This window comes from Filicampus tigris, chromosome 4 (genome assembly GCF_054856515.1).
Source record: "Filicampus tigris isolate MCC_2025a chromosome 4, RoL_Ftig_1.0, whole genome shotgun sequence".
Classification (NCBI taxonomy): Eukaryota; Metazoa; Chordata; class Actinopteri; order Syngnathiformes; family Syngnathidae; genus Filicampus; species Filicampus tigris.
The window spans coordinates 1,425,786-1,453,065 of NC_141220.1; the positions used below are offsets into that span (position 1 = coordinate 1,425,786).

Genomic DNA, 27,280 nt, shown 5'->3' on the forward strand with positions numbered 1-27,280 from the left:
CAAACGTAGCTATGACACGCCCCTTTTTGACCAGCGTGCCTACGGCTACACTAAACCAGTAGGGGCAAATGCTTCAGCGCATTCGTCGCAAGTGAACAACAAGGAATCCGAAAGAACACGCATTCTGTCTCATTGTTCTACAAACAGTTGAGCACAATGCCATTTAATCACAGTACGACAAGGGAACCAAGAATACCCTCCTATTAGTCATTTTAGAGCTAGTTTTTTCTTTTTCTGTAACAATAGCACACGCTTCAGCATTCACCCAAAAAGTAAACCTCATAAAAATCGGTTGACAAATGGGCAAATTACGATGTATTTATTGTCAATGCACAAGTACTGTTCATTTATTGTATGAAGAAGTCGCCCCTGCCAAAATGGCCGTCATGTGGGCACGTAGATTATAAAGACTAGTCAACAGCGCACTGCAGTATTGCTTCATTCGAGGAAGGTGGGAAGTCGACTTTTCAGACTTCTAAAAATACACTCAATAAATTAAATCTACAATAGAATAAAGCAGTCTTTTTCAAACTTTTTTGAGTCAAGCCACATTTATTTCATTGAAAAAATCCCGCGGCACACCCCCATCTGAAATTGTGAAAAAAAGCTTATTTTAACAAAATAAGTGTTATACTGTTTATACAAGCATTTTTTTTAACATGGAAGAATGACGTTAAATTATAACGTCTTGAATAGGAATTAAATAAACACGCAAAAAAAATATTTTATAATGTTTCACATTGGTACTTAGGACTGTTTGGATGAACATGCGTCACTAATTCGCTTGTCTCTAAACAAAGACAATTAGCTACCTGCTGCTGCTGCTGTTGCTACCTGCTGGTATGGAAGAGTACTACAATGTAGTAACTATATGATTACGCTGCCAAGCGCAAGACCGCACAGGCACACAAATTTGATAATTTCCCACGGCACACCTGACAATATCTCGCGGCACACGGTTTGAAAAACACTGGAATAAAGTACCTTACTCTACCCATATCAAAAGCAAAAGGAAGAAATTTTAAGGTGATGATACATCTATTCTTGTAGAAAATTTTTGAAACAGAGATTTAATGTGGAACAAAATATGTTTTTGTAATTGTGACATAGAGACTTTGAAACATTTCTTTTTTTATTGTATATATATATATATATATATATATATATATATATATATATATATATATATATATACATATATATACATATATATCCATATATATACATATGGCGGCACGGTGGTCGACTGGTTAGCACGTCCGTCTCACAGTTCGATCAGTGGGTTCGATCCCGGCTCCGGCCACCCTGTGTGGAGTTTGCATGTTCTCCCCGTGCCTGCGTGGATTTCCTCCGGGTACTCCGGTTTCCTCCCACATTCCAAAAACATGCATGGTAAGTTCATTGGACTGTCTAAATTGCCCCTAGGTGTGATTGTGAGTGCGGATGTTTGTCTCTGTGTGCCCTGCGATTGGCTGGCAACCAATTCAGGGTGTCCCCCGCCTACTGCCCAAAGACAGCTGGGATAGGCTCCAGCACGCCCGCGACCCTTGTGAGGATAAGCGGTACAGATAATGGATGGAGTCCGCTGATAGTGTAGTGGTACACACGCCTGAGTTGTGTGCGGGCAGCGTGGGATCGATTCCCGCTCAGTGACAGTGTCTATGTGTGCCCTGCGACTGGCTGGCGACCAGTTCAGGGTGTAGTCTGCCTTCGCCCATTGACGGCTGGGATAGGCTCCAGCAACTCCCCGCGACCCTATATAGGATAAGCGGTTTGGAAGATGACATGACATGACATAATGGATGGATGGATGAAGGATTAACAATATTGAAAAATGTCGCTAGAAGAGAAGACACAAATATTGCTAGCCGTATACTAGATATGAAGAAGTCACTTAGTCGCTGGTTGACTCGAGACCTTACTATTTTTGACAGAATTACACCATCATATATATATATATATATATATATATATATATTTAAATATGGTTAAATATGGGACAGTAAAACATAATAGGAAACAGAACATTTTGATAATAATGGTGAAACAGTTCATTCATAGGTACAGATTTATAAAGTGTCGCCCTTTGTTTTTGATTTATGTAAAAGAAATGGAACATTTTACAAAGATATTGAAGAGAGTTAGAACAAAACAGGCTTTTGTAATGTGATAGTATGATGTACTGTAAAATCCAACAGCTACCCTGACTAGCAAATATGAGTTAACTTTACTAGGTTATCAAAAAATATGCCTGTATGTCCCGGGTCGGTCGGTGGCGGTAATGGTCGCTGAAAAGGTGACCAAACGCCGTTAAACTGTACAAAGAGGGAAAAAAATTCTCCCACTCTCCGCTAACAATTGTTGAGGGAGGTGTAATGGATGCTGTCCAGAACTTTTTTTTGTTTGTTAAATACAGTGTTATAAAGAGAGGAAAAGGTTTTAAAAACTTTAAAAAGAAAACTTTTAAAACAAACTATTACGATATTTTTGAGTATTATTATTTTGGGATACTGAAGTGCACATGTCAGCATATTGGTTCCTGTGGTCTATAAACTGTTATTACAGTTTTAAAGCTGTTTACTGTATTATTTGTACAATATTAAAGCAATGTCTGTGGATGCCATTAAAGACAACCTTTAAAAAAGTTGAACAGGAAAATGAATAAAAAACAATTTATGTTTTAATAAATTGGAACCTGCTTTTTATTCCTTTATATTTTTAACTACTTAGATTGCTGAAGACGAGTTTGCATGGTTTTAACAGTTGAGTTTGTTTTTCCAAGTTGTCATATGAAGTAATATAAGTTAGTGAAACTTAGATAAGTGTGTTATATGAGGGTGTGGCATGACTCAGTGGTAAAGTGGGCCTTTCCCCACCCAGAGGTTGTGGGTTCAATCCCTGGCCGTTGGGACCATGTGGAAGTAGCGTTCAGCAAGATACTGAACCCCTAGATGCTCCTGATGCTGTGTCATCATGAGGTAACAGTGTGAAGCGCTTTGAGTATCGAAGGTAGAAAAGCGCTAAAAGTGACAGCTGTTTATCATTTATGAACAGAACTGAGGAAATTTAACATGCAATCATTTAGTAGATTAAAATAGTAATTCTGAGTACCGGTAGTCTTTAAGTCAAGAGTATTCTCCAGTAAGTACTCAAGTACACTCTACTTAATTGTTTTAGTTGCTTAAACTCATTTGTTAGTGTACACTACAAACGAAGCTCTAGTTGGTACAACTAAAATTAACTAGTTTTCTTTACTTGTTTTTTAAGTGCAACCGGTTTGCATGCTTCTTTAAGTTATGAAAACTAATTGGATTTTACAGTGTGGTATTATTTTCTGAGTACACTTATTATTATCTGTTTTTTGTTCTTTTTTCCTCTTTTATTTTTGTTATAAGCTACTGCACAGTTCGGTGTATGTTGTTTGTGTGTTGTTTGCTAATTTTTCTGGTTCTGTTTTGTGGGTGAACGGAGGCTGGCATTGTTTAATAAAGAATACAGACCTGAGAAGAAAACAAAACATTTTAAAACCTCCAAACAAGAAAAGTGTCCCAACATTTCTTTCTTTCTTTCTTTCTTTCTTTCTTTCTTTCTTTCTTTCTTTCCTTCTTTTCTTTCTTTCTTTCTTTCTTTCTTTCTTTCTTTCTTTCTTTCTTTCTTTCTTTCTTTCTTTCTTTATTATTTGTTGAAAAACAAAACATAAAATAAAAAGACAGAAAATAATAAAGACACTCAACTCAACACAAGATTCCTTCAAGATCTGCATGGGTGCAGATGGTAGGCCTACTGGGGATGGGGGGCCACGTCCTCCCCTCTTTGAAAAAGACCTCGATCAGTCCCTTTCCCTCTCTGCACCCTCAACTTTCACTTGTAAGGTGGCAAAGATCTCCTGTGAAACAGGGAGGACTTGTGTATGTCCGGGCGGCAGACAGCAGGCGCTTGGCATACGCTTATGGCCACAAATTAATAAAAAAATCTGTGCGTAGGGCACTAACTGCAACTATAACTGACTATAATCATAATTATAGTAATTATAGTAATAGCAGTATATAATATTTAAAATAAAAGGTTGTAAAGCATAGGGCGGCACGGTGGTCGACTGGTTAGCACGTCCGCCTCACAGTTCAGAGGTCGTGGGTTCGATCCCGGCTCCGGCCTCCCTGTGTGGAGTTTGCATGTTCTCCCCGTGCCTGCGTGGGTTTTCTCCGGGCACTCCGGTTTCCTCCCACATTCCAAAAACATGCATGGTAAGTTGATTGGATACTCTAAATTGGCCCTAGGTGTGATTGTGAGTGCGGATGTTTGTCTCTGTGTGCCCTGCGATTGGCTGGCAACCAGTTCAGGGTGTCCCCCGCCTACTGCCCAAAGACAGCTGGGATAGGCTCCAGCACGCCCCGCGACCCTTGTGAGGAGAAGCGGTACAGATAATGGATGGATGGATGGATGGGTTGTAAAGCATGTTAATAAATATATGTAATACAAAAAATAATATAGGCTTATTTACGTGAAAAAAGATTAATCTCCTGTGCAGCCCTCGTCGGCAGAGCCGCACTTACCAATGGGCTTACCTGGGCATAATGGAGCCCTACAGAAGTCAGGGGCCTATCATAATTTAAAAAAAAAAAGTTGACCAAGCCGCAGGCGATTCTGTACCGTAGAGAGGGTCACTTGCTGCTGCAGTACACAAAGCCCGCTCAAGGGGGCCTATCGTAAGACATTGAATTCCACATTATCCTGCCGTTTATTTATTTGTCTGTCAATCATGTTATCATGGCACCCGCGAACCAATCAAACACCCGCACGATACACTCGGACGTCACGTGACTGATCCCCGTGCAAATCTGTTTATGCAGCCAAGATGACAGGACTGTAGTTGGCAGCACCTAATCAGTCAATATTCTGTCCAAGTGAAGACGCATCTCACTTTGATAAAGAGGACAAAATGAGTGGACAGGTTGGAATATCAAAGATGCACCAGGAGTACTTTTTCAACAATGGCAGATGCACTGGTGAGTCCTTGCGAAATTGTCTCAGAAGTCTGGGTTTACAGGCCGTGTGGACTTAGAATTGCAGGGCTTTATGGTAAATGGGCTGTCACTTATATAGCACTTTTCTACCATGGGTACTCAAAGCACTTTACACTGTACCTCATCTACCTACTGATGACGCAGCATCAGGAGCAACTGGGGGTTCAGTATCTTGCTCAAGGATACTTCGACATGGTCGCAATGGCCGGGGATCGATCCCACAACCTCCGGGTTGGGAAACGACCACTCTAACACTGAGCCATGCCGCCCTACATTAAAGGGGGGAAGTCAACCCAAACATATTTTTTTAAGAATATGTTCTATGCAAGCCCACTAGTTGAAACAAGGCATACTTTTGGTCTATCGGTCTCAAATTTGAAAGTTTTGGACAAAGTGCTTTCTAATCACATGACTGTGCTCTTTGATCTAGTAAGTTCAGGGGCAGGATTTTTAACCCCCACACTGCTAGTCAGTTCTCGGGTGCCTTTAATCAGCTTTGTGTTCCCTCTTCAAACACAGAGGAACTCAGCACTTGGTTCCATTCATCTTGCCTTAAACGGACGGTGGGGCCGTGATGGCCACGTTTTCACTAACAAGTTCATTTAACATATTTTTTGATCAGGAAAATGAAAAGAGTTGTCATTTTCTATTTTATCAATAAATTTGGGAGAAATTAGGAAATAAGTGTCTCCATGAATAACGCCCCTTGATAATGAGAACAATGGCCGCGCCCCCTACCGTTCTATCCTTGTTCGGCCGGAGTCACGGGGGAAACCAATTCCAAACTCTCCATTGGAAATCATTGTACTTTCATTGCTTATAACGTCCAAAAACGGTGATCAATTGGCACCAAAATTCATGTGGACATCCCTACTAATGCACACTTCAACATATCAAAAGGATATGTGGCTGATTTATATGAGAATGAGGAAATTTGGAAGTCAGCAGAGCTACATTGATTTAGGCTGGGATGGGCGCACACTGCTTCTTTGCTTGAAAAAAAAAACAAAACAAAAAAACACACTGCTTCTTTGCTGATCACGATTAGGACGGGCGAGGCATTAAACACCAGTCAGGGTATTTACAGAGACTCAAGTGGGAATGAGTAGACGTGCACATTTATTTGGATGAGAAATGCACCCATTTAAATGTCCGCTGATAGTGTAGTGGTACACACGCCTGAGTTGTGTGCGGGCAGCGTGGGATCGATTCCCGCTCAGTGACAGTGTCTATGTGTGCCCTGCGACTGGCTGGCGACCAGTTCGGGGTGTAGTCTGCCTTCGCCCATTGACGGCTGGGATAGGCTCCAGCAACTCCCCGCGACCCTATATAGGATAAGCGGTTTGGAAGATGACATGCACCCATTTATTTTACTTACAACGCGCCGCCCAATTTGGAAGGTAACAGCTGAAATGGCACATTCCAATGCGGCCACACTAGGCTGTGCAGTCAGCCTCGCTGGAACTTTTCGGTCACTGTTCAATGAGGGCTTTTGACACTCTCACGCCGCTTCACTCGGGCAGAAGGTGGCGCCTGCAAGCAAAAAGCAGGGACACCGCACGCGACTGCTTGCGAGGCGACATGAAGACACAGGCTCATCTTCACCTCCACACACTGGGTGGACAGTAAGGAGCTAATGTTTTTGTGCTAATGCCTTTTGTTTTAACGGCCTGAAGCTAGTTGTTGCTAAACCTCCGCTGTCCCGATCCTACCTTTAACCGGGGGGGGAAGCGGGGGGCTCCAATCTGTCTGCTGCTGCAAACCACGTCTCTCTCCCTCCTGAGACACGAGTTTAGCGTCGCTAAATGTCCGAAATATGACCAGTCAGGGTTCGTGTGCGCATTCATGCTCTTGTCCGCTTCAGCTTGTGAAAGTGGAGGAGCAATCACCACGGTATTTTTGATTTTGTGGAGGTGATCATGATGAGATCGCGTTTTATGTCAATAAATCCAAACTATTGTGCAGAACACTTTTATATTTTCACAGGTTGAAGTGGACAAGAGTAGTAATGTGCATTTGCATTATGGTGGCGATCGGTCGCCATTTTAGACAACAGAACTGTCAAAGCGAGCAATATTACCACGCAATGTTCCTTGTTCGAGTCCTTTGAGTCGGCTTCTTTGACATTTTTGGAGGATGTGGTTTGCCATATAAGTCATCGGGCTCCCCTTATGACTCCGTTCCTCCACATTTCTTTAAGGAGATTCTCCCGACTATTGGAAAATCGGTTTTGGCCATCATCAACAGCAGCCTGTCTTCTGGTGTAGTTCCCCAACATTTTAATCTTGCTGTAGTGCAACCTATGCTTAAAAAACCTGGCCCTGATCAAGCTGTCAGATCCAATTTTTGACCCATTTCCAAGCTGCCTTTTATTTCTAAAATTCTGGAAAAAGTGGTGCACTCACAGTTAAGACGCTTCTTGGATGAACATAATGTTATGGAGGTTTTCCAGTCAGGCTTCATGAAGATGCATAACACAGAGTCAGCCCTGCTACGTGTTTTTAATGACATCCTCCTGGCAAGTGACACTGGAGACTATGTATGGCTCGTCTTGTTGGATTTGACTGCAGCATTCGATACGGTAGTCCACAGTATTCTTTTGACTCGTTTGCAACACCAAGTGGGCATTAGTGGATGCACTCTAGAGTGGTCATGTCATGTCATCTTCCACACAGCGAGCAGCACGATGCCTTCATTAACCTCGGAAACAACACAACTTGGCAAGACACAAATTCAACCACAATACAGATAACCCAATTCGTTACACTATTTCTAATATATTTCTTTGCATCTATGTTTATCACCTCCAGGCTGTTGTTATAACGAACATTACCGCTACTTTTGCGAGGATTGTTCTTTGGATGTCTACATGCCGACTCAACATTTCACGCCACCTTTCGTGGCTTTCAGAATCGGATGGTGATGAAAAGTTATTCGGAGTAAAACACGCTTTATTAAGAAATACTTTATGTTAGAAATCTCACCTTGTTTTATTATTAGTCATTGTTGGCATGAGATGTCCCACACTGTGAACAGGTATTGAACGCTCCTCGAGCGCTAAGTGTTGACAGCAAGAGACGTGCTTTCTTTTCTTTCTCCTCCTTCGACACAGCTAGCTAGTAGTTTGTTTGTGCCAGCAAACTCAGTAGTTGCAGATTTCCCGTGTTTCACCACGTTTGTTGTTGTGTGTAAATGTTAAAAGGTGAGTTTACTAAGTCAGGTTCGTGTCAGGTAACTGCTGTACATAATAGCCTAGATATGTTCTCATGAGTGATGTCAAGTTGATGTTCACTAGTTAGTTATTTCGGTTAGTATGCTGACTATTCTAATGATGAAACGTGTGAATGTGTATTGTATGCATTGTTTGGCTGTTTAATTGCTTAATACAGAGAATTTTAATGTTTAGGCATATTGTTAACTAATGAATATGTATTGGATGATGCTGCTAGGTTATTCTCTGTCTGTGTTGTTGCAGACCACAGTAAATAGATGTGTCAAGTGGAATACAGGCCTGTGTTCTCCGACAGGAGCACCCACATCCATACCTTGCCACTCTAAAATAGAGTGAGCTGGAGACATCATACCAATCATATGATCCTATCCGTTTTACTTCACATTATGTACAGTTCATACAATCTTGCAGCCCGAGTCAACCAGAAAATTGTTTCCAGTTTGGCTGGAGAAACGCAAACGTTCCACTGATATTGTTTCACAAGACGGGCAGTGGTTTCTTCTCGGGTCATAAGCGGAAGTGATGTACGAGCTGCCTCGCAAAAGTAGCAGTAATGTACTTTATTTTATTTTTTATTTAGTAACTCAGAACGTAAAAACACAGCAGCCAGGGGGGTGACAATCATAGAGGCAAAGAAATATATTACAGAAATATAAAGCGTGACATCATCAGCAGGCACGAAGGACCCAATCGAATCCGGACATTTTAAAAAATTTCAATGAACATTCTATCAGTCCGGCCCTCGGCTTGGAGCAAAATTTTGTATTTGGCCTTCCGTCCATTTGACTTTGACACCCCTGCTTTACAGGGTCGCGGGGAGGTGCTGGAGCCTATTCCAGCTGACAATGGGCGAAAGACAGACCACACCCGGAACTGGTCGCCAGCCAGTCGCAGGGCACACAAGGACACTGAGCGGGAACCGATCCCACGCTGCCCGCACACAACTCAGGCGTGTGTACCACTACACTATCAGCGACTTATGCTCTAGAGTGGTTTAGCTCCTATTTGGCTGGCAGGACTTTTTCTGTTTCTGCCTATGTTCCTCTGAGTCCTGCTCTGCCCCTCTATCGTATGGTGTTCCACAGGGTTCTATTTTGGGGCCATTGCTGTTCTCATTGTGTTTGCTGCCCCTGGGTTCCATCCTTCGAAAATATGGTATTTCCTTCCACTGATATACGGACGACTGTCAAATCGATATCCCACTGAGCAAAATAGACGCACTCTCCATAAGACCTCTTTTGTCCTGCCTACAGGACATCAAAGACTGGATGTCACTGAATTTCTTAAATTGGACCAGCAAATCAGCGCTGTTGGAAAGTCCAGCTTTTTTCATCTTAGACAGCTGGCTAAGGTAAAGTCCATCCTTTCTCGTCAGCACTTGCCTTTGTTACATCTTAGCTAGATTACTGTAATGCACTTTATTTTGGAGTCAGCCAGTTTATAGCCTACTTACAGCCTATTTATAGCTCTTGTATGATATTTCAGTGAGAAATTCAACCTGTTGCTGAACTTAATCCTTATTCATATATATTACAAAATATTTCACTATATTACATATTATATTATTGTTATTATCAGAGCTGGGCATTTTACTAAAAATTGAGCATCCGTTATTCGTCTGCAACGTGGGTACCCTTCTGTCATCCGTCATTTGTCTTCTTTTTCCGGGGGGAAAATAATAGTACCCGCCTGTAGGCCGGTCCGCCTCTGATTAAAAAAAAAGATAAATAAATAAAAATAAAAAATCGACCACCCCCGCTCGGGCCTTTTGTGTGCACCGTGTACCACAATGTGGAAATGCAGTTGTGTGTCTTCGACAAGTGCTTCGCTTGTCTGGTAGGAATCTGGAAATGTTGTTGTGTGCCTTCGATGAGCTGCTTGTCTAACTGGGAGCCTTTCAACCCCACACGCTGCTTAAATAGAGCTCTCACCTGCACGGCTTGTTCGTGATTGGTGGCCCTCGGCGGAGAATCGGCCATCCAATCAGTGCGTGCTGTGTGCGGCAGCCCTCCCATCAGCGCATTGATTGCATGGCCGATTCTTCACCAAGGGCCACACTGCAGGGCAGAGCTCTATATAAGCAGCGTGTTGTCATGAGTGTTACCAGTTACCAGACTAACTGCTCGAAGGCACATAGCTACATTTCCAGATTCCAGACAGAGAAGCGGAGTGCTCATTGAAGACACACTACAACATTTCTAGATTGTGGTACTCAGTGCACACAAAAGGTGCGTACGGGCGATGAGGAACTCTCCACCACACCCCGCTGGCCAATATATGAACAGAAAGAATGACTCACTGCTTTCACAGCCTCGTCCATCACTCAAATCTGTCCCCCATGGAACAACAACTCACTATTGTTCCTCGCCGCCCTCACCGCAGCCATCAAAGCCTCGCTGCGAAAAATAGACTAAAGACGAACTACAGATGAAAGACGGATAAAATACATGGGCTTCCGATTATGCTTAGTCCTTCTATTTTAATTTTTTTCCCGTCATTCGTCAACCGTCAGCAAAACAGGCGTCCGTCTTAGGCGGATAGACGGAATGCTCAGCTCTGGTTATCATATTTTGGGAAAATGGGATGGATGGATGGATGAATGGATATTATTATGAAAACTTGATGAGCTTGAGAAAAAAATGAGGGCAGATTCGGAATTACATAAAAAAAAGATCATCGAGAAATTTACTTGCATTACTGATGGGAAAAAAAAGTTAAAATTTGTTGACCAGTGTAATAATTTTTACATTTGATCTTTTTTATTACAGTGCTTTCTTACATCTGCAGGTGTTCTTTTCTTTCTTTCTTTCTTTCTTTCTTTCTTTCTTTCTTTCTTTCTTTCTTTCTTTCTTTCTTTCTTAGCCAGCTGTCTAAGATGAAAAAGCTGGACTTTCCAACAGTGCTGATTTGCTGGTCCAATTTAAGATCACTGTCCAATTTAAGAAATTCAGTGACATACAGTCTTTGATGTCATCTAGGCAGGACAAAAGAGGTCTTATGGAGAGTGCGTCTATTTTGCTCAGTGGGATATAGATTTGACAGTTGTCCGTATATCAGTGAAAGGAAATACCATGTTTTCGAACACTGCTTCTTTGCTAAAAAACAAAACAAAACACTGCTTCTTTGCTGATCACGGTTCAGGTAGATCAGGCAAGGCATTAAACACCAGTCAGGATATTGACAGAGACTGAAGTGGGAGTGAGTAGATGTGCACATTTATTTGGATGAGGAATGGCCCCAGTTTTTCGACCTACAACACGCCGTCCAATTTGGAACGTAATAGCCGAAATGGTGCATTCCAATGCGACCACACTCGGCTGAAAGCACATGTTAGGGGGGAATAAAGAAACATGTTTGCCCGATTGCTCGCCTGTTGCCAGTCGCCGTCTGCCTCCTGAGAGTTGACACGAGTTTAGCGTCACTAAATGTCAGAAATATAACCAGTCGGGTCTTGCTCGCTTCAGCCTGTGTAAGTGGAGAAGCGATCGCCACGGTATTTTTGATTTTGTGGAGGTGATCATGATGAGATCACGTTTAATGTCAATAAATCCAAACTATTGTGCAGAACACTTTTATACTTTCACAGGTTGAAGTGGACAAGAGTAGTAATGTGCATTTTCATTTTAGACAACAGAACTGACAAAGCAAGAAATATTACCACTTTTGCCTCCCTCTCGTGACGTAGACCGCTGAGACCGAAAAAATAACAATCCGAGCTCGAAAAGGGGGCGGGGCAATTTTTCATAAATCTAATTACAAAAAAAGCCCTTAAATCACTACAGAGTCTTTTGAGGGGCATTTTAGTACTGATGTGATTTTTACATGCAAACCTATTATATAAGTGCCAATGTTAAGCTCATCCCAGTGTCCCTGTAAGGCAGAACTGGGAAACTTTCAGTTTTTGTTGATTATGGTGGCGCCATATGGACAAAAGTGGTAGTGTTTTGCCTGAAGTCGACCACATGTCACATGAGCGCCTGCCCAAGTGTCGTGAAATCCTGAGCTCTCGCTTGCCTGCAGTTGGACTGAATTTAATTTGTTTCCATTGGCTGTGTGAAGGCTGAATGGCGATGATGCAATGAATCCAATTGTGCCCAAACAATGTAACAAAAATGCCTGTCAATAAATGCACATTTATTTTGAAATTAAAACAACTTGGAAGTTCCCAAAGCAACATGGAATGGATTGCGATTCGAATGGAATGGAGGTCCCACTGCAACACATAACTACATATTCTGACAAGTTCAACATTTGATGAGGAATTCTTATACTAGCTGTATATTGTCTTGAACCCGAGGAGCTATGAAGAAGTACTGTACATCAAAAACATACACTGTAGCTTTTTGATTGTATCAAAAGTAACAACATTTATTTGTGATACTGTATGTAAAGGCATCCTGCACACCAATATGCATTCTTTGCTCTATTCAGAGTCTACAGGTTCAAAATCAGTCATCATGCACATTTGGCGGTTGGCAGGCAGAAGGCCATGGTTGAAGGAGGCACCTGGATATCTGTGAAGATAGGGCGGTATCCAGCTGGCAGAGGGGCGGTACTCTGTTGCAGAAGCTCCAATACCGACACTCTTATGTCTCTGGAGATGTCACCACGGATGTCGAGCAACACAGACACATGCTCTTCACTGGACAGTCAAAAGAGATATCATTCATGTAGTAGCTTTTCTTAGCATTCACATTCATTTCTGAGGTCATTGCTTTTTGGTCTTCAACCATGGTTGACGAAAGCAGGTTTTGCTGACCTGATGTCGGGATATTTTGTTGCAAGTCCAGACACTTCAAGAGGGAGCATGCTGGGGTCGTTGAGTTTGATGAAATCAGCCAAGACTGGAAGTAGGGTCAATGGTGTCACTTCAGATAGTAAACCATCACCTTCCTTTAAAGATATTGGATCAAAGTCGAAGTCCTGATGTTATTCAACAGGAGTAACACAAACACTCTCACAAATGCTGGGAGACAGAACTGTCTTCACTCACGACCAGAACAACATTTACATTTACTGTACTTCCTTGAACTGGCCTCCACTCTCTGGTTCCATTGCTCCAATTAATCGTGTGTTGTGTTACAACCTGCATAAATGCCCCATTTCAAACGGTCTACTTTTTGCCCATGAACCCACATAATAGGTGGTGCCAATAGGTATAATTTCCTATGACTGATATCGCTATACATAATTTGTCAATTTTACATCGGTGGCATCTGCTAAAAGTTGAATACCGCCATGTACTTTTAATTAATTGTCATGATCATTCTTGTTTGGGTTTGGATTGAGTTTCATGTTTTCCTTGTGGTCCTTTTGTTCATGTCTCGTTAGGTTATTGGGTCCACCTGTGCTTGTCATCCCAATCCCTAGTGTTAACTCCCTTCATCAGCTCCCTCCAACCCTTTGTGTCTTGCCCATGTGTTCCTCATTGTGTCGTCAATTTATCTGTATTTGGTTCCCTGCTTTCTTTGAGTCCTGGTCGGTGCATTGTCAGTCCTTTGTTGTGTCAATGTCAAGTCCAAGTCCTTTTTCCTAGTGTTTGTTTAGGTTCTTTCAGTTTTGGTCTTCAGTGTTATCGCAATACCTTATTTGCCTTAAATTAAATACTTTTGATTACACTTGGTTTTGGCCTCCTGCCTCCCTGCTTTTGGGTCTCCTCCTTGCCAACCGTGACATTTATACTGTTAGGGTTGTCCTCAATAGGGTCACAGGGGAGCTACAACCTATCCCCTTGGGTATCTGAATACTATAATAATAAGTCTTACAGGGTGACATATACTGTAAGACAGGCCAACAAGGACAGACTTAAGGGTGACGGACGCAAGAACGACCGAAACGTTTTTTTTACGTAAGTGCGGGTGTGGATGGAAAAAAAACAACTACACCTAGGGTGCCTCACATGCACATGGGAAGGAAGAAATATGGTGGAGGGAGCCAGAAGCAACCTTGCACTGCCCAAAAGGCAGGTCAGACAAATGAGATCCGAGGCCAGGTGGAACACAACAGGGTCAGCGGGCCCAATGTTGCAGAGGAGGAAAAGGTGAGGGAGGAAGAATAAAGGGATGTTGATAACCCCCAGGAGAGAGTCCCATTAGCACCCTTTAGTGACCCAAGACAAGAGCCAACCCAAAGGTCCAGCAGTCTCAGGAGCCCAGCTCAAAAGGAAAACATCAAGTGGGCAAAAGGCCAATGACAAGGAGGAATGGAGCTGGCTGGATGAGTACTTAAAGTGATCTGTTGCAAAATGTTCTGAAAGGCAGAGAAGAAACCAAGCTGAACTTGTTCGGGGTCATCTTGTATGCTGAATGCAGTAGCAAGTTTGGTAAAATGACCCCAAGAATCATAGTAGCAATGAAGGTAAGGAGAAAGAAATCAAGGAACTGGTGGCAAACAGGAGGCAGCTTTGCAAGCGCTTGCATAAGGCAGTGGAGCCCGAAGAAGAGGCTAAAAAAGCCCTCTGGGTTGGCACCCGAGTAAGGCTCGCCAACCAAAGAAGGGCAGAGCGTATCGGGCGATGAAGGAAAAGGAAAGAGAGAGAGAGACAGAGCAGCCTTCTTTAGAAATCCATTTCGGTATGCATGGGGCCTCCTCGAGGAGAACCCTTGAGGCCTCCAGAGCCGAACTCGAGGAGTACATACATACCCAGTACAGTGATCCTACTAAAGGCATGCCCCTTGGCTCACGAGGATGCGTGCCCAGACCCTCAAAACCATTAGCACCATTTGATACTTCACCTCCAAAACTCAGATCAAGAAGATGGTGATGTGAGCAAGATCAGCTTCAGCACCTGTCCCAAGTGGTACACCAGACAAATTATACAACTGCCCAGGTGTACTGAAGGTTTTGTGGACCCTCATGAATATAGTCTGGCAGAGAGTAGTAGCAGTCTTTATCCCAAAGCAGCCAAATGCAAAATCCGTTGACTAATTTGGAAGCATCTCTCTGCTAAACGTAGAAGGGAAGATTTAGTTTTCTGTGGCTACCTACCTGATGGATAATAGTTTCATCGACACCAGCTGCCAAAAAGCTAGAATACCAGGGTTCCCAGGCTGTGTAGAGCATGCCCTAATGATTTGGGAGCAGATCCAGAATACAAAGTGGGAGAAGAAAGATCTGCATGTGGTATGGCTCGATCTGGCTAACGCTTATGGGTCTGTCCCTCACCAACTATCTCTTTTGCCCTTGACTTCTTCTTCATCCCTGCTAACATCAAAAGCATGGTTATGGACGACTTTGAAGACCTGCAAATGAGTTTCATGCTGCAAGAAGCCTACACTGGCTGGCAGAACCTGGAAGTAGGGATTGTAATGAGCTGCTTGATCTCACCTATCCTCTTTGTGGCAGCTTTTGAAGTGATCTTAATTGGAGCAAGACAAGTGGTGGGTGGTGTTCGTCTCCTGGCAGGGCAAAGGCTTCTCCTACTCAGGATTGAAATTGCCAATAAATTTTCCAAAATCAAGATTCCACATGACTCGAAATATTTTGTATCCAAAACGCATTTTGCCACAGATTTATAAAAAGAACAATTTTAGGTAATTTTTTTAAATTGACATATTTCTTTTGTTAGTTGTCTCCCTAATAACCAGGAAATGCAATGAGAATTTCTTAGTCTGGCCATTAAAGGGTTAAGAGGATGGATGAGCTAATCACATGGGCAAGAATGAAATTCAATCCACCAAAGTCCAGAAGCCGCCCCTTGCGTAAACAACAACGGAATGACAGAGTCATCATCAACATTGGAGGAGAGGATATTCCTCATATTGTGGACCAGCCTGTCCGTAGTCTGAGAAGGGCAAACACATCCATCCTGTCAAACAAGGAAATGGCCAAAATCATCCTCCAGCAGCTTTCGGTAGGCCTGGAAAAAAATCAATACAAGTTAACTACCCAGAAAGTACCAAGTGTGGTTTTATAACTTCACTTTGTACCCAAGGATAATGTGCCCTCTGAAGCTTTGTGAAGTTACCTCATCAGCCGTTGGTAAGATGGATACTAGAGCTAATTCATTCATACGCAAATGGATATTTTGCGTATGATTCTTTTCGTTGGCTGATCTGTTTGGGAGAAATTTGCTCAATCCCACCCTGAAATAGATCACTCTTTGGTTCAAGCAGGAGAAGGGCCTGCTGGTGATGGAGCTAAGGAATTCTCACGACAGTGCAGTGAGCGATGCAGAGTTGAAAGTGGCAGCTGGAAGGAAATGGAGGGCTGAAGAGGAAGTGCAGAAGGCAGAGAGCAGGTTGCAACATCAAGAGGTAGTGGGCCGGTTCCAAGAAGGGTGGGCGGGCTTTGGCTGGGGTGACCCACCCTCACAGTCCAAAGCGACAAAGAAGGAGAGGAAGGATCTTGTTGTCTCTAGGTTGCCAAGATGGAGCTGGAGCAATATAAAGACAAAAATGTTGCGCAAGGTCAGCAAGGAAGATGGGAGGGTGTCTCAAGCTGAGCAGTCATCTGGGCAGACGTGGAAAATGTGCAACTGCCAAATAAAAAGGTTCCATGAGGAAATCACTGCCCTACAAAAGGGTGATAAGCCTGTGAAAAAGAGCAGTGACGTATATAAACTCGATCCAATCCTTCAGGAGGGAATGCTGGGAGTTGGAGGAAGGCTTAGGAGAGCCAGGGGAGATCCCCAGAACCCCCAGCACTCTTGGCCCAACACCCTCGAGTGTCAGAACTGATCATTTGAGAAGCCCACAATGAAGTAGGTGACAGTGGGCGCAACCATGTTCTTTCCAAGATTCATCAAATATTCTGGACCAAATGGGGCAATCAGAAGGGCAATCCAAGTGTTTTGTCTGCCGGCGGCTACATGGAACTGCTGGACAACAACAGATGGCTGACCTACCTCAGGAAAGAGTACTGCCAGATCAACCACCCTTCAGCAGAACTAGAGTTGACTATTTGGGTCCCTTCAAAGTCAAGCATGGGAGAGGACCAAATGGTATGTGTCATCTTCACCTGCTTAGCCATTCGAGCTGTTCATACAGAGGTGGCAGCTTACTTGAAGATAGACTCATTTATGAATGCATTGCGCCTATTCGCCGCAAGAAGGGGCCAGGTTGAACACTTGTGTCGCTTTTCCAGACGGAAGCTCTCTATGCTCGGAGGAAATGGAGGCAGGTCCAATACATCGCAGACCTTTTTTGGAAACACTGGGTGACCAAATAGTTGCTTGAACACCAACTATGGCAAAAGTGTTTTCAAGTGTCAAGAAACTTTGTGCCAGAAGACACCGTAGTGATTGTTGACGGCACTGCACCAAGAAATTCTCGGGGCATGGGCAAGGTCGAGATGAGCAACGATTTATTCATGTCACTGATTCTGTTTACATTTATGGACAGAATTTCTAAGTGCAGTCAAGGCGTTGTTGGGGCCGGTTTGGTGGCCTTAATATTGCATCTCTGCTTTTCACACATGATGTAGTTCTGTTGGCTTCATCAACCTGCGATCTCCAACTTTCACTTGAGCGGTTCTCAGCCAAGTGTGAAACCGTTGGGATGAAAATCATCACCTCCAAATCAGAGACCTTGGTCCTTAGTCGCAAAAAGGTGGAGTGCCTTCTCCAAGTTGGGGATTGAAACCTTGCCCCAAGTGGAGGAGTTCAAGTATCTTGAGGTCTTGTTCATGAAGACGGGAGGATGGATCGGGAGGACGACGGCTGGATCGGTGTAGCGTCTGCGGTGATGCAGACTCTGGATCGGTCCATTGTGGTGGAGAAGCTGAGCAAACGGCGAAGCTCTCAATTTACCGGTTGATCTACGTTCCTACCCTCAACTATGTTCACAACTGTGGGTCAGTTGTGATTAACTGAAAGAACAAGTTCCCAGATACAAGTGGCCGAAATGAGTTCTCCCTTAGAGATAGGGTCAAAAGTTCCGTCATCCAGGAGGGGCTCAGAGTAGAGCCGCTGCTCTTCTGCATTGAGAGGAGCCAGATGAGGTGGCTCAGGCATCTGATTAGGACTCCTCCCTGGTGAGGTGTTCTGGGCACATGCCACCAGAGGAGGCCCTGGGGATGAACCAGTACACGCTGGAGAGACTATGTTTCTCGGCTGGCCTGGGAACACCTTGGGATTCCCCCGGAGGAGCTGGACAAAGTGGCTGGGGAGAGGTAATCCTGGGCTTCCCTGTTACAGCTGCTGCCCTGTGACCCGAGCCTGGATAAATGGAAGAAAATGAATGGATGTATTTCATACTGTTACACCGGAAAGCACTGGCTTTACAAACTGTAGAATGAGAAGGAGGAGGCATGATACAATTTAGCGTGTGGCCATGCTATATTTGTCATGATCTGTGCTTTTGTTATTCACATTATATTTAGTTTTGTCTCATGTGACATCTTGTTTTCCTGTGCCATGTGTCTTGTTTTTTTGGTTGTCGTTTCTACCTGTTATTGTCAGCACTGTCCCTTGTCTCTACCAATCAGCACATTCCAGCCACTCGTTTCTTGCCCAGGTATACCTCATCGTCTCCTCAGTTTGTCTGCATTTAGTTCCCTACTTTTTGTCAGTCTCTGTTGGATCATTGTTGTTGTCAGTCATGTTTCTCACATTCACATTTTGGAGGGAGTTCTGTGGTCTCATTGGGGCCACCGTCGGTCTGTCATCCGGATTCAATCTCCAATCCAACGCTTGTTCAGGTACATACATGTACATTTACAGTTCAAAACTGTTCTGTAAATGTAGTAAATATCTTTTTTTTTTCAGCATAGAAGACGACTTCATGGGTTTCAGTGAAGATGATTAAAGTGGCTTGTGATTTCAAACACAGGAGAAATGAAGATAAATAAAGACTGTTTATTTTTTCTTTGTTCTGTTCCGTTTTAATCTGCAAAGTTCCTGCCATGTTAAAAGGCACTGTTAGGAAGGAAGTTGTTCAGATACATACATGTACATTTACAGTTCAAAATCATTCTGTAAATGCAGTAAATATCAATTTTTTCAACATAGATCAGTGCGGTTTATAACCCGGTGTGGCTTATATATCGTTTTTTAATTATATATATTTTTTTAAATAGCGTGCATGTGACTTATAGTCCAGCAAATACATTAATCATCTGAATCCAGATACATTTTTTAAGTAGACTATACATCTACTAAAAAAGTGTATCTGGCTACAGATTAATTTATTTTGTGCAACCACCTGACAAAATATAATTGAGTAAATTCAACCATCATTTTTTTCAGTTAACCCCCATGAGATTATACCGAGGTCTTAACTGTTTGAACAATGTTTTTATATTTCATCAGCTGTTAAGTGTGCTTCTCCCCCATGAGATTGCACCTAAATGAAATAAATTAATAGGAGGAAGCAAGCAGTTTTCCTCTGTTATATTATTGTGATTGCAAAGGGCTTGAAACTTCCACATATTTTGACCCGAGCAGCAATGTTCGCCCTTGCCCCTCCCTCGTTGCCACGGTGACTCTGCGAATTGGGGCTCCATTCATGCTGTCTTTTCGTAGGTGTGCTGTGCTTAACTCCAGGTGAAGATAGTCCAAGTTGAGTAAACTGATTCAAATCAGCTGTTTTGGAACCGGAAACTCAGAGTTTCTTATCTCAGAGTAGATCAACTCAGACTTCAGGATTAGACTCAGAGTTTGATGAACCTTTGATAAACTTTGTGAAACGGATCCCAGGTCAGCTCAGCTCAGCTGTTTGAAACATTGCACAGGTAAACAGGTTAAATGGAAACAGGTGAGCGTCATGACTGGGTATAAAAGGATCTTCCTCGAAAGGCTTTAATGTTCACAAGCAAGGATGGGGTGAGATTCACCAATTTGTGAACAACTGCATGAGCAAATAGTCCAACAGTTTAAGGACAACATTTCGCAAGGTAAAATTGCATGAATTGAAGGATTTAATCATCTACGGTCCATAACATCATCCAAAAGATTCAGAGAATCTGGAGAAAGCTCCACATCTAAGCAGCAAGGTCGAAAACCAATGTTGAATGCCCATGACCTTCATTCCCTCAGACGGCACAGCATTAAAAAAAACAAAACAAAAAAAAACAGCAGTGTGTTATGGATATTGCCACATGGGCACAGGCAAACCTCAGAAAACCAATGTCAGTGAACACAGTTTGTTGCTACAACTACAAATACAAGAATAAAACTCTTATCATGCAAAGTGAAAGCCATATTACAACAACTGCTGGCGGCTTCTCTGGGCCCAAGCTCATCTGAGATGGATGGACGCAAAATAGAGTGTGCTGTGGTCTGACGAGTCCATATTTCTAATTGATTTGGGAAATCATGGAAGTTGCGTACTGTTGGCTAAAGAGGAAAAGGAGAATTTGGATTGTTCTCAGTACAAAATTCAAAAGCCAGTATCTGTGATGATATGGGGGTGTGCTCGTGCCCATGGCATGTTAACTTGTACATCTGTCAAGGCACCATTAAGGCTGAAAGGTACATATAGGTTTTGGAGCAAATATGCTGCCATCCAGACAATGTGTTTTTCAGGTATGTCCCTGTTTATTTCAGGACGACAATGCCAAGTCACATTCTGTGCTTTACTACAGTGTGGCTTTATATTAAATGAGTGTGATTACGAGACTGGCCAGCCAGCAGTTAAGACCTGTCTGTCTTTGTGAATGTGTGGTGCATTGTGCATGTGCAAAATATGACAATGGACACCTCAGACTGTTGAGCAACTGAAGATGTACAGTAAGCAAGAATGGGAAAGAATTACAACTACAAAAATTCAATAATTAATTCCTCAATTGCAACGTTTATTGAGTGTTGTTGGAAGGAAAGGTGGTGAAACAGTGGTTAGCATACCACTGTTGCAGCTTTTTTGGAACGTGTTGTTCAAAATGAGTGACAATAAGCACAAATCATCCCCAAAAAACAAGCTTATTTTGAACATTAAATACCTTGTCTTTGTAGTATATTCAATTTTATACAGGTTGAAAAGGATTTGCTAACCATTGTATTTTTTTTGTGCTATCCATCCATCCATCCATCCATTATCTCCCGCTTATCCGAAGTCGGGTCAGCAGCTTCAGCAGGGAACCCCAGACTTCCCTCTCCCCAGCAACATCTTCCAGCTCTTCCGGAGGAATCCCAAGGCGTTCCCAGGCAAGTCTCTCCAGCGTGTTCTGGGTCGCCCTCGGGGTCTCCTGCCGGTGGGACATGTCCAGAACACCTCACCAGGGAGGCGTCCAGGAGGCATCCTAATCAGATGCCCGAGCCACCTCAACTGGCTCCTCTCAACGCGGAGGAGCAGCGGCTCGACTCTGAGTCCCTCCCGGATGGCCGAACTTCTCACCCTATCTCTAAGGAAGAGCCCGGACCCCCTGCGAAGGAAACCCATTTCGGCCGCTTGTATCCGAGATCTTGTTCTTTCGGTCATGACCCACAGCTCATGACCATAGGTGAGAGTAGGAACGTAGATCGACCGGTAAATTGAGAGCTTCGCCTTTCGACTGAGCTCCTTCTTCACCACGACAGACCGATACAGGGTCCGCATCACAGCAGACGCTGCACCGATCCACCTGTCGATCTCCCGTTCCATCTTACCCTCACTCGTGAACAAGACCCCAAGATAGTTGAACTCCTCCACTTGGGGCAGAATCCCATCCCCGACCCGGAGAGGGCACGCCACCCTTTTCCGACTGAGGACCATGGTCTCAGATTTGGAGGTGCTGATTTTCATTCCGACCGTTTCACACTCGGCTGCGAACCGCTCCAGCGAGAGTTGGAGATCGCGGCTTGAAGAAGCCAACAGTACCACATCATCTGCAAAAAGCAGAGATGCAATACTGAGGACACCTAACCGGACCCCCTCGACACCTCGGCTGCGCCTAGAAATTCTGTCCATAAAAGTTATGAACAGAATCGGTGACAAAGGGCAGCCTTGGCGGAGTCCAACCCTCACTGGAAACGAATCCGACTTACTGCCGGCAATGTGGAACAAACTCTGACATCGGTGGTACAGGGACTGGACAGCCCTTATCAGGGGGCTTGGTACCCCGTACTCCCGAAGCACCCCCCACAGAACTCCCCGAGGGACACGGTCGAATGCCTTCTCCAAGTCCACAAAACACATGTAGACTGGTTGGGCGAACTCCCATGCACCCTCGAGGACCCTGCTGAGGGTGTAGAGCTGGTCCACTGTTCCATGGCCGGGACGAAAACCACATTGCTCCGCCTGAATCCGAGATTCAACCTTCCGACGGACCCTCCTCTCCAGCACCCCTGAATAGACCTTACCGGGGAGGCTGAGGAGTGTGATCCCTCTGTAATTGGAGCACACCCTCCGGTCCCCCTTCTTAAAAAGGGGGACCACCACCCCGGTCTGCCAATCCAGAGGCACTGTGCCCGATGTCCACGCGATGTTGTAGAGACGTGTCAACCATGACAGCCCCTCAACATCCAGAGCCTTTATGAACTCTGGGCGGGTCTCATCCACCCCCGGGGCTTTGCCACCGAGGAGCTTTTTGACTACCTCGGTTACTTCAACCCCAGAGATAGGAGAGCCCACCTCAGAGTCTCCAGGCTCTGCTTCCTCAGTGGAAGGCGTGTCGGTGGAATTGAGGAGGTCTTCGAAGTATTCTCCCCACCGACCCACAACGTCCTGAGTTGAGGTCAGCAGCACCCCATCTCCACTATAAACAGTGTTAATGGTGCACTGCTTTCCTCTCCTGAGACGCCGGATGGTGGACAAGAATTTCCTCGAAGCCGTCCGGAAGTAATTTTCCATGGCCTCCCCGAATTCCTCCCACACCTGAATTTTTGCCTCAGCAACCGCAAGAGCTGCATTCCGCTTGGCCAGCAGGTACCTGTCAGCTGCCTCCGGAGTCCCACAGGCCAAAAAGGCCCGATAGGACTCCTTCTTCAGCTGGACAGCATCCCTTACCGCTGGTGTGCACCAGCGGGTACTGGGATTGACGCCACGACAGGTACCGACCACCTTGCGGCCACAGCTCCGATCGACCGCCTCAACAATGGAGGCACGAAACATGGTCTACTCGGACTCGATGTCCCCCGCCTCCCCCAGGACGTGGGAAAAATTCTGCCCGAGGTGGGAGTTGTAATTCCTTCTGACAGGGGATTCTGCCAGACGTTCCCAGCCAACCTTCACAATACGTTTGGGTCTGCCAGGTCGGACCGGCATCTTCCCCCACCATCAGAGCCAACTCACCACCAGATGGTGGTCAGTTGACAGCTCCGCCCCTCTCTTCACCCGAGTGTCCAAAACATGCGGCCGCAAATCCGATGATACGACTACGAAGTCGATCATCGAATTGCGGCCTAGGGTATCCTGGTGTCAAGTGCACATATGGACACCCTTATGTTTGAACATGGTGTTCGTTATGGACAATCCGTGATGAGCACAGAAGTCCAGTAACCGAACACCGCTCGGGTGCAGATTGGGGTGGCCGCTCCTCCCAATCACACCTCTCCAGGTCTCACTGTCAATGCCCACGTGAGCATTGAAGTCCCTCAGCAGAACGATGGAGTCCCCAGGTGGAGCGCCCTCCAGCACACCCTCCAAGGACTCCAAAAAGGGTGGGTACTCCGCACTGCTGTTTGGTGCATAAGCACAAACAACAGTCAGGACCCGTCCCCCCACCCTCAAGCGGAGGGAGGCTACCCTCTTGTCCACCGGGGTAAACCCCAATGTACAGGCGCCAAGCCGGGGGGCAATAAGTATGCCCACACCTGCTCGGCGCCTCTCACCCTGGGCAACTCCAGAGTGGAAGAGTGTCCAACCCCTCTCGAGAGGACTGGTACCAGAACCCAAGCTGTTTGTGGGGATGAGCCCGACTATATCTAGTCGAAACTCTCAGCCTCACACACCAGCTCGGGCTCCTTCCCTGCCAGAGAGGGGACATTCCATGTCCCAAGAGCTAGTTTTTGTTGCTGGGGATCGGACCACCAAGGTCCCTGTCTTCTGCCGCTGCCCAGCTCACACGGCACCCGACCTCTTTGGCCCCTCCCACCAGTGGTGAGCCCATGGGAAGGGGGACCCACGTTTCCTTTTCGGGCTGAGCCCGGCCGGGCCCCATGGGTGCAGGCCCGGCCACCAGGCGCTCGCCATCGAGCCCCACCTCCAGGTCTGGCTCCAGAAGGGGGCCCCGGTTTTTGTGCTGTCAAGCGATTAAAATATTTAATCATAGTTAATCGCATTTTTCATAGTTAACTCGTAGTTAATCGCATATTTTATTTGTTGTAAAAAAAATCCCTTGGTTTTTCTGTCCCATTATTTTCTTGAATTGTAATACCCTTAACATGAATAAGAGGATTGATTTTATTATGCAAATCTCTTATTAAAGGGTAGTCAACCCAAACATATTTCTTTCAAGAATATGTTCTCTGTAGACCCACTAGTTGAAACAAGGCATTGTGATAATTATTGCGTTTGTGGAATGGAATAAGAGTTAATCCACCTGTTTTTAGACATCATGGGGGCGCCCATTTTGTCACGTCTGTCGACTGAAAATGACATCACAGTTGCTCAGATCTCAGGTAACAACCAATCACACGTCACCTGTTTTCTTAAACTGAGCTTGGTCGTTATTTGAGCCCTCAGGGCATCTGTGACGTCATTTTTAGTTGACAGAAGTGATAAAATGGCCGACCCCTGAGATGGCTAGATTTTGCTGCTTGACTCATATTCCACAAACACAATATTAATCAGAATGCCGTTTTTCTACTAGTGGGCCTGCATAGAACATATTCTTGAAAAAAAATGTTTGGAGTTGACTTCCCCTTCAATTGAAAAAACAAGCATTGGATTCAACTCACACAAACAGCCCCTCAGCCCTTTCAAACACACACGCACACGCTTACGCGCGCGCACGCACAGACCCATGCGCACCCGCGCATGTACACACCCACACACACACACAATCATTTACAATAGTGTTGTTCTGACAGATATGTTTATTTCGTCTTGAGAGCACCTTGCTGCTCAAGCGCCGCTTGGATTTAGAGCTATACGAGAACAGTCATTTTTACGCACGTCACGGGGTGCAACGCTGAGATTGTCCCGTACGGCTCTCGATCACGCTGCTGTTATAAAATACAGCTGCTTTGGAGCAAACGGCATATTATTTTGTATTTATTATTTTTCTAAAATGCCCCAATATTGTTTTGTGAGTATATATTTATATTGTGCTTAAGTATTTATTCCTTTTTGATATGGTTTGGTACGGCGCCGAAAAAGAAACGAGAGAGAGAGGTGGATTAGAGCGGGGCTGTTCACGTCTGAATACGAAGACGGAACAAAACACTGTCCTGCCGTGTCGGTTCTCTTTAGCAAGGAAGACGCCAGAGGAAATACATAATGTCAAACCTATATTGTAACCCGCCATACCACGGCCTCCGAAGATAAGGAAGAACAACTTTTAAGCGTTACATTACCAACGCGTACGTCGCGACTATCACCCCCGCGGTGACAGGGGAACTCAGTCAACTGTGTCAGCTGAGCAATTCATCCTCATTGTCAATATTTTGAAGCAGATGTAACGCTTCCTCTACTATAAAGCTTTTTTGAAAATATACAAGAATAGATCAGCGTGACCAGCAGCCTTTATCAATGCAGCCGCTGGTTGCTATGGAAACCTTAATCACGCGATCAAAAAAACTGACGGCGTCAAAAGGGGTTTGGATTAACGCCGAGAATAACGCGCTAAATTGACAGCCCGAATTTTTGTTTTTTTTTTGTTTTACAGATCTCACCTACACTGAAATTAGGTCTTTAGAATAGCTGGCTGTGCACCAAGTTGTCCTACTTCTTTCACTTTGTAAATAAGGAAAAACATGAAAATTGCTGCATCATTAATAACAGTAGGATGATGATTTAACTCACCAAACCATGGAAAATTTCTCTAAACTGCTGTTCATCCTTAACCATCTGCTGAGTGAATTTCCTCCTTTCCTCAGCACTGCGACATACCAGCCTCTTCTGCATCAGTGCTTTGACATACTCCACCACCACCAACCACTCGGCTTCCTCCTGCAGACGCTGTACATACACAGAGCAAGATCATTAACTGTAATGATTATATATTTAGTAAGGATGCATTCAATGAATGTGGTACATGCGTAACAAAAGTTATCTTTCATTTAATCCACTACTTTGGTGGACAGTGTCGTCATTTTTGGGATCGACATGTTGCCATAAGTTTGCAGGTTGCAAGAGACACATTTTTTTTTTTTCAATTTTACAGTAAATATTTTTTATTTTTGTTAAATCATGTCATCATTGTATGAATATGAAATAGAAAACATTGCCAGACAAAGCACAGCCCCTATGATGATGGCAATAAATGGACTACATTTTCCCTAACTGCAGGTCACGTGGGCCCACCTCTGGAGCCAGGCCTAGAGGTGGGGCTCGATTGTGAGGTAAAACGGGTGCCAGTCAAAGGCGGGAATCACCAGCTACAAACCCTGGCTCTATGGACTTGGAATATAAGCTCTCTTGGCAAGGAAAGAGCCTGCACTGGTGTTCATGGTCAAGGAGTTCTGAATGGATAGTTTGGTCTTCCTCGACCTTGGGCTCTGGTACCAGTCCTCTTAAGAGGAGATGTATGCTCCTCCACTCTGTAGTTGCTACCAGTGAGTGGCACCAAGCACGTGTGGGTACATTTATTGAACCCAGCTCGGTGTCTGTATGTTGTGATTCACCCAGTTGGATGAGAATGGACAGGTTCTGACTGTTGTTTGTGCCTACGTACCACACAGAGTACACACCCATGTTGGAGTCCTTACATGGGGTGCTGGAGAGTGCTCCTGCTGGGAACACCCATGTGACACCTAATTGGGACAAATAGCCCGATCACCCCTCCAACCACAACTCGAGCGGTGTTCTGTTATTGGACTTTTGTGCTTGTTATGGATTGTCCATAATGAACACCAGAGTTAGGCATTTTACTAAAACTTGAACGTCCGGTATTCGTCATCTGTTTGCAGCATGGGTACACTTCCGTGGTCCGTCATTTGCCTTTTTTTCGGGGGGTTCTCCATTAGTGATTGGGGCTCAAAGTAGAGCTGCTGCTCCCCCTTATCACA

At 44.5% G+C, this 27,280-nt stretch overlaps 1 protein-coding gene across 5 annotated transcripts in view; it reads right to left on the reverse strand.

Annotated features, from left to right (window-relative positions):
- Positions 1-12,406: 12,406 nt before the first annotated feature.
- The window catches only part of exoc3l1 (exocyst complex component 3-like 1), a 56,085-nt gene continuing 41,211 nt past the window's right edge, over positions 12,407-27,280 (reverse strand). For all 5 annotated transcript variants that reach the window (XM_086028559.1, XM_086028560.1, XM_086028561.1 and 2 more), the window contains 3 exons: positions 26,076-26,231; positions 13,016-13,149; positions 12,407-12,898 (listed from right to left, as the gene is read on the reverse strand). In XM_086028559.1, coding sequence (XP_085884685.1) covers positions 12,712-12,898; positions 13,016-13,149; positions 26,076-26,231 — 477 coding nt within the window. In that variant the 3' untranslated portion in view covers positions 12,407-12,711. The remainder of the gene's footprint in view (positions 12,899-13,015; positions 13,150-26,075; positions 26,232-27,280) is intronic.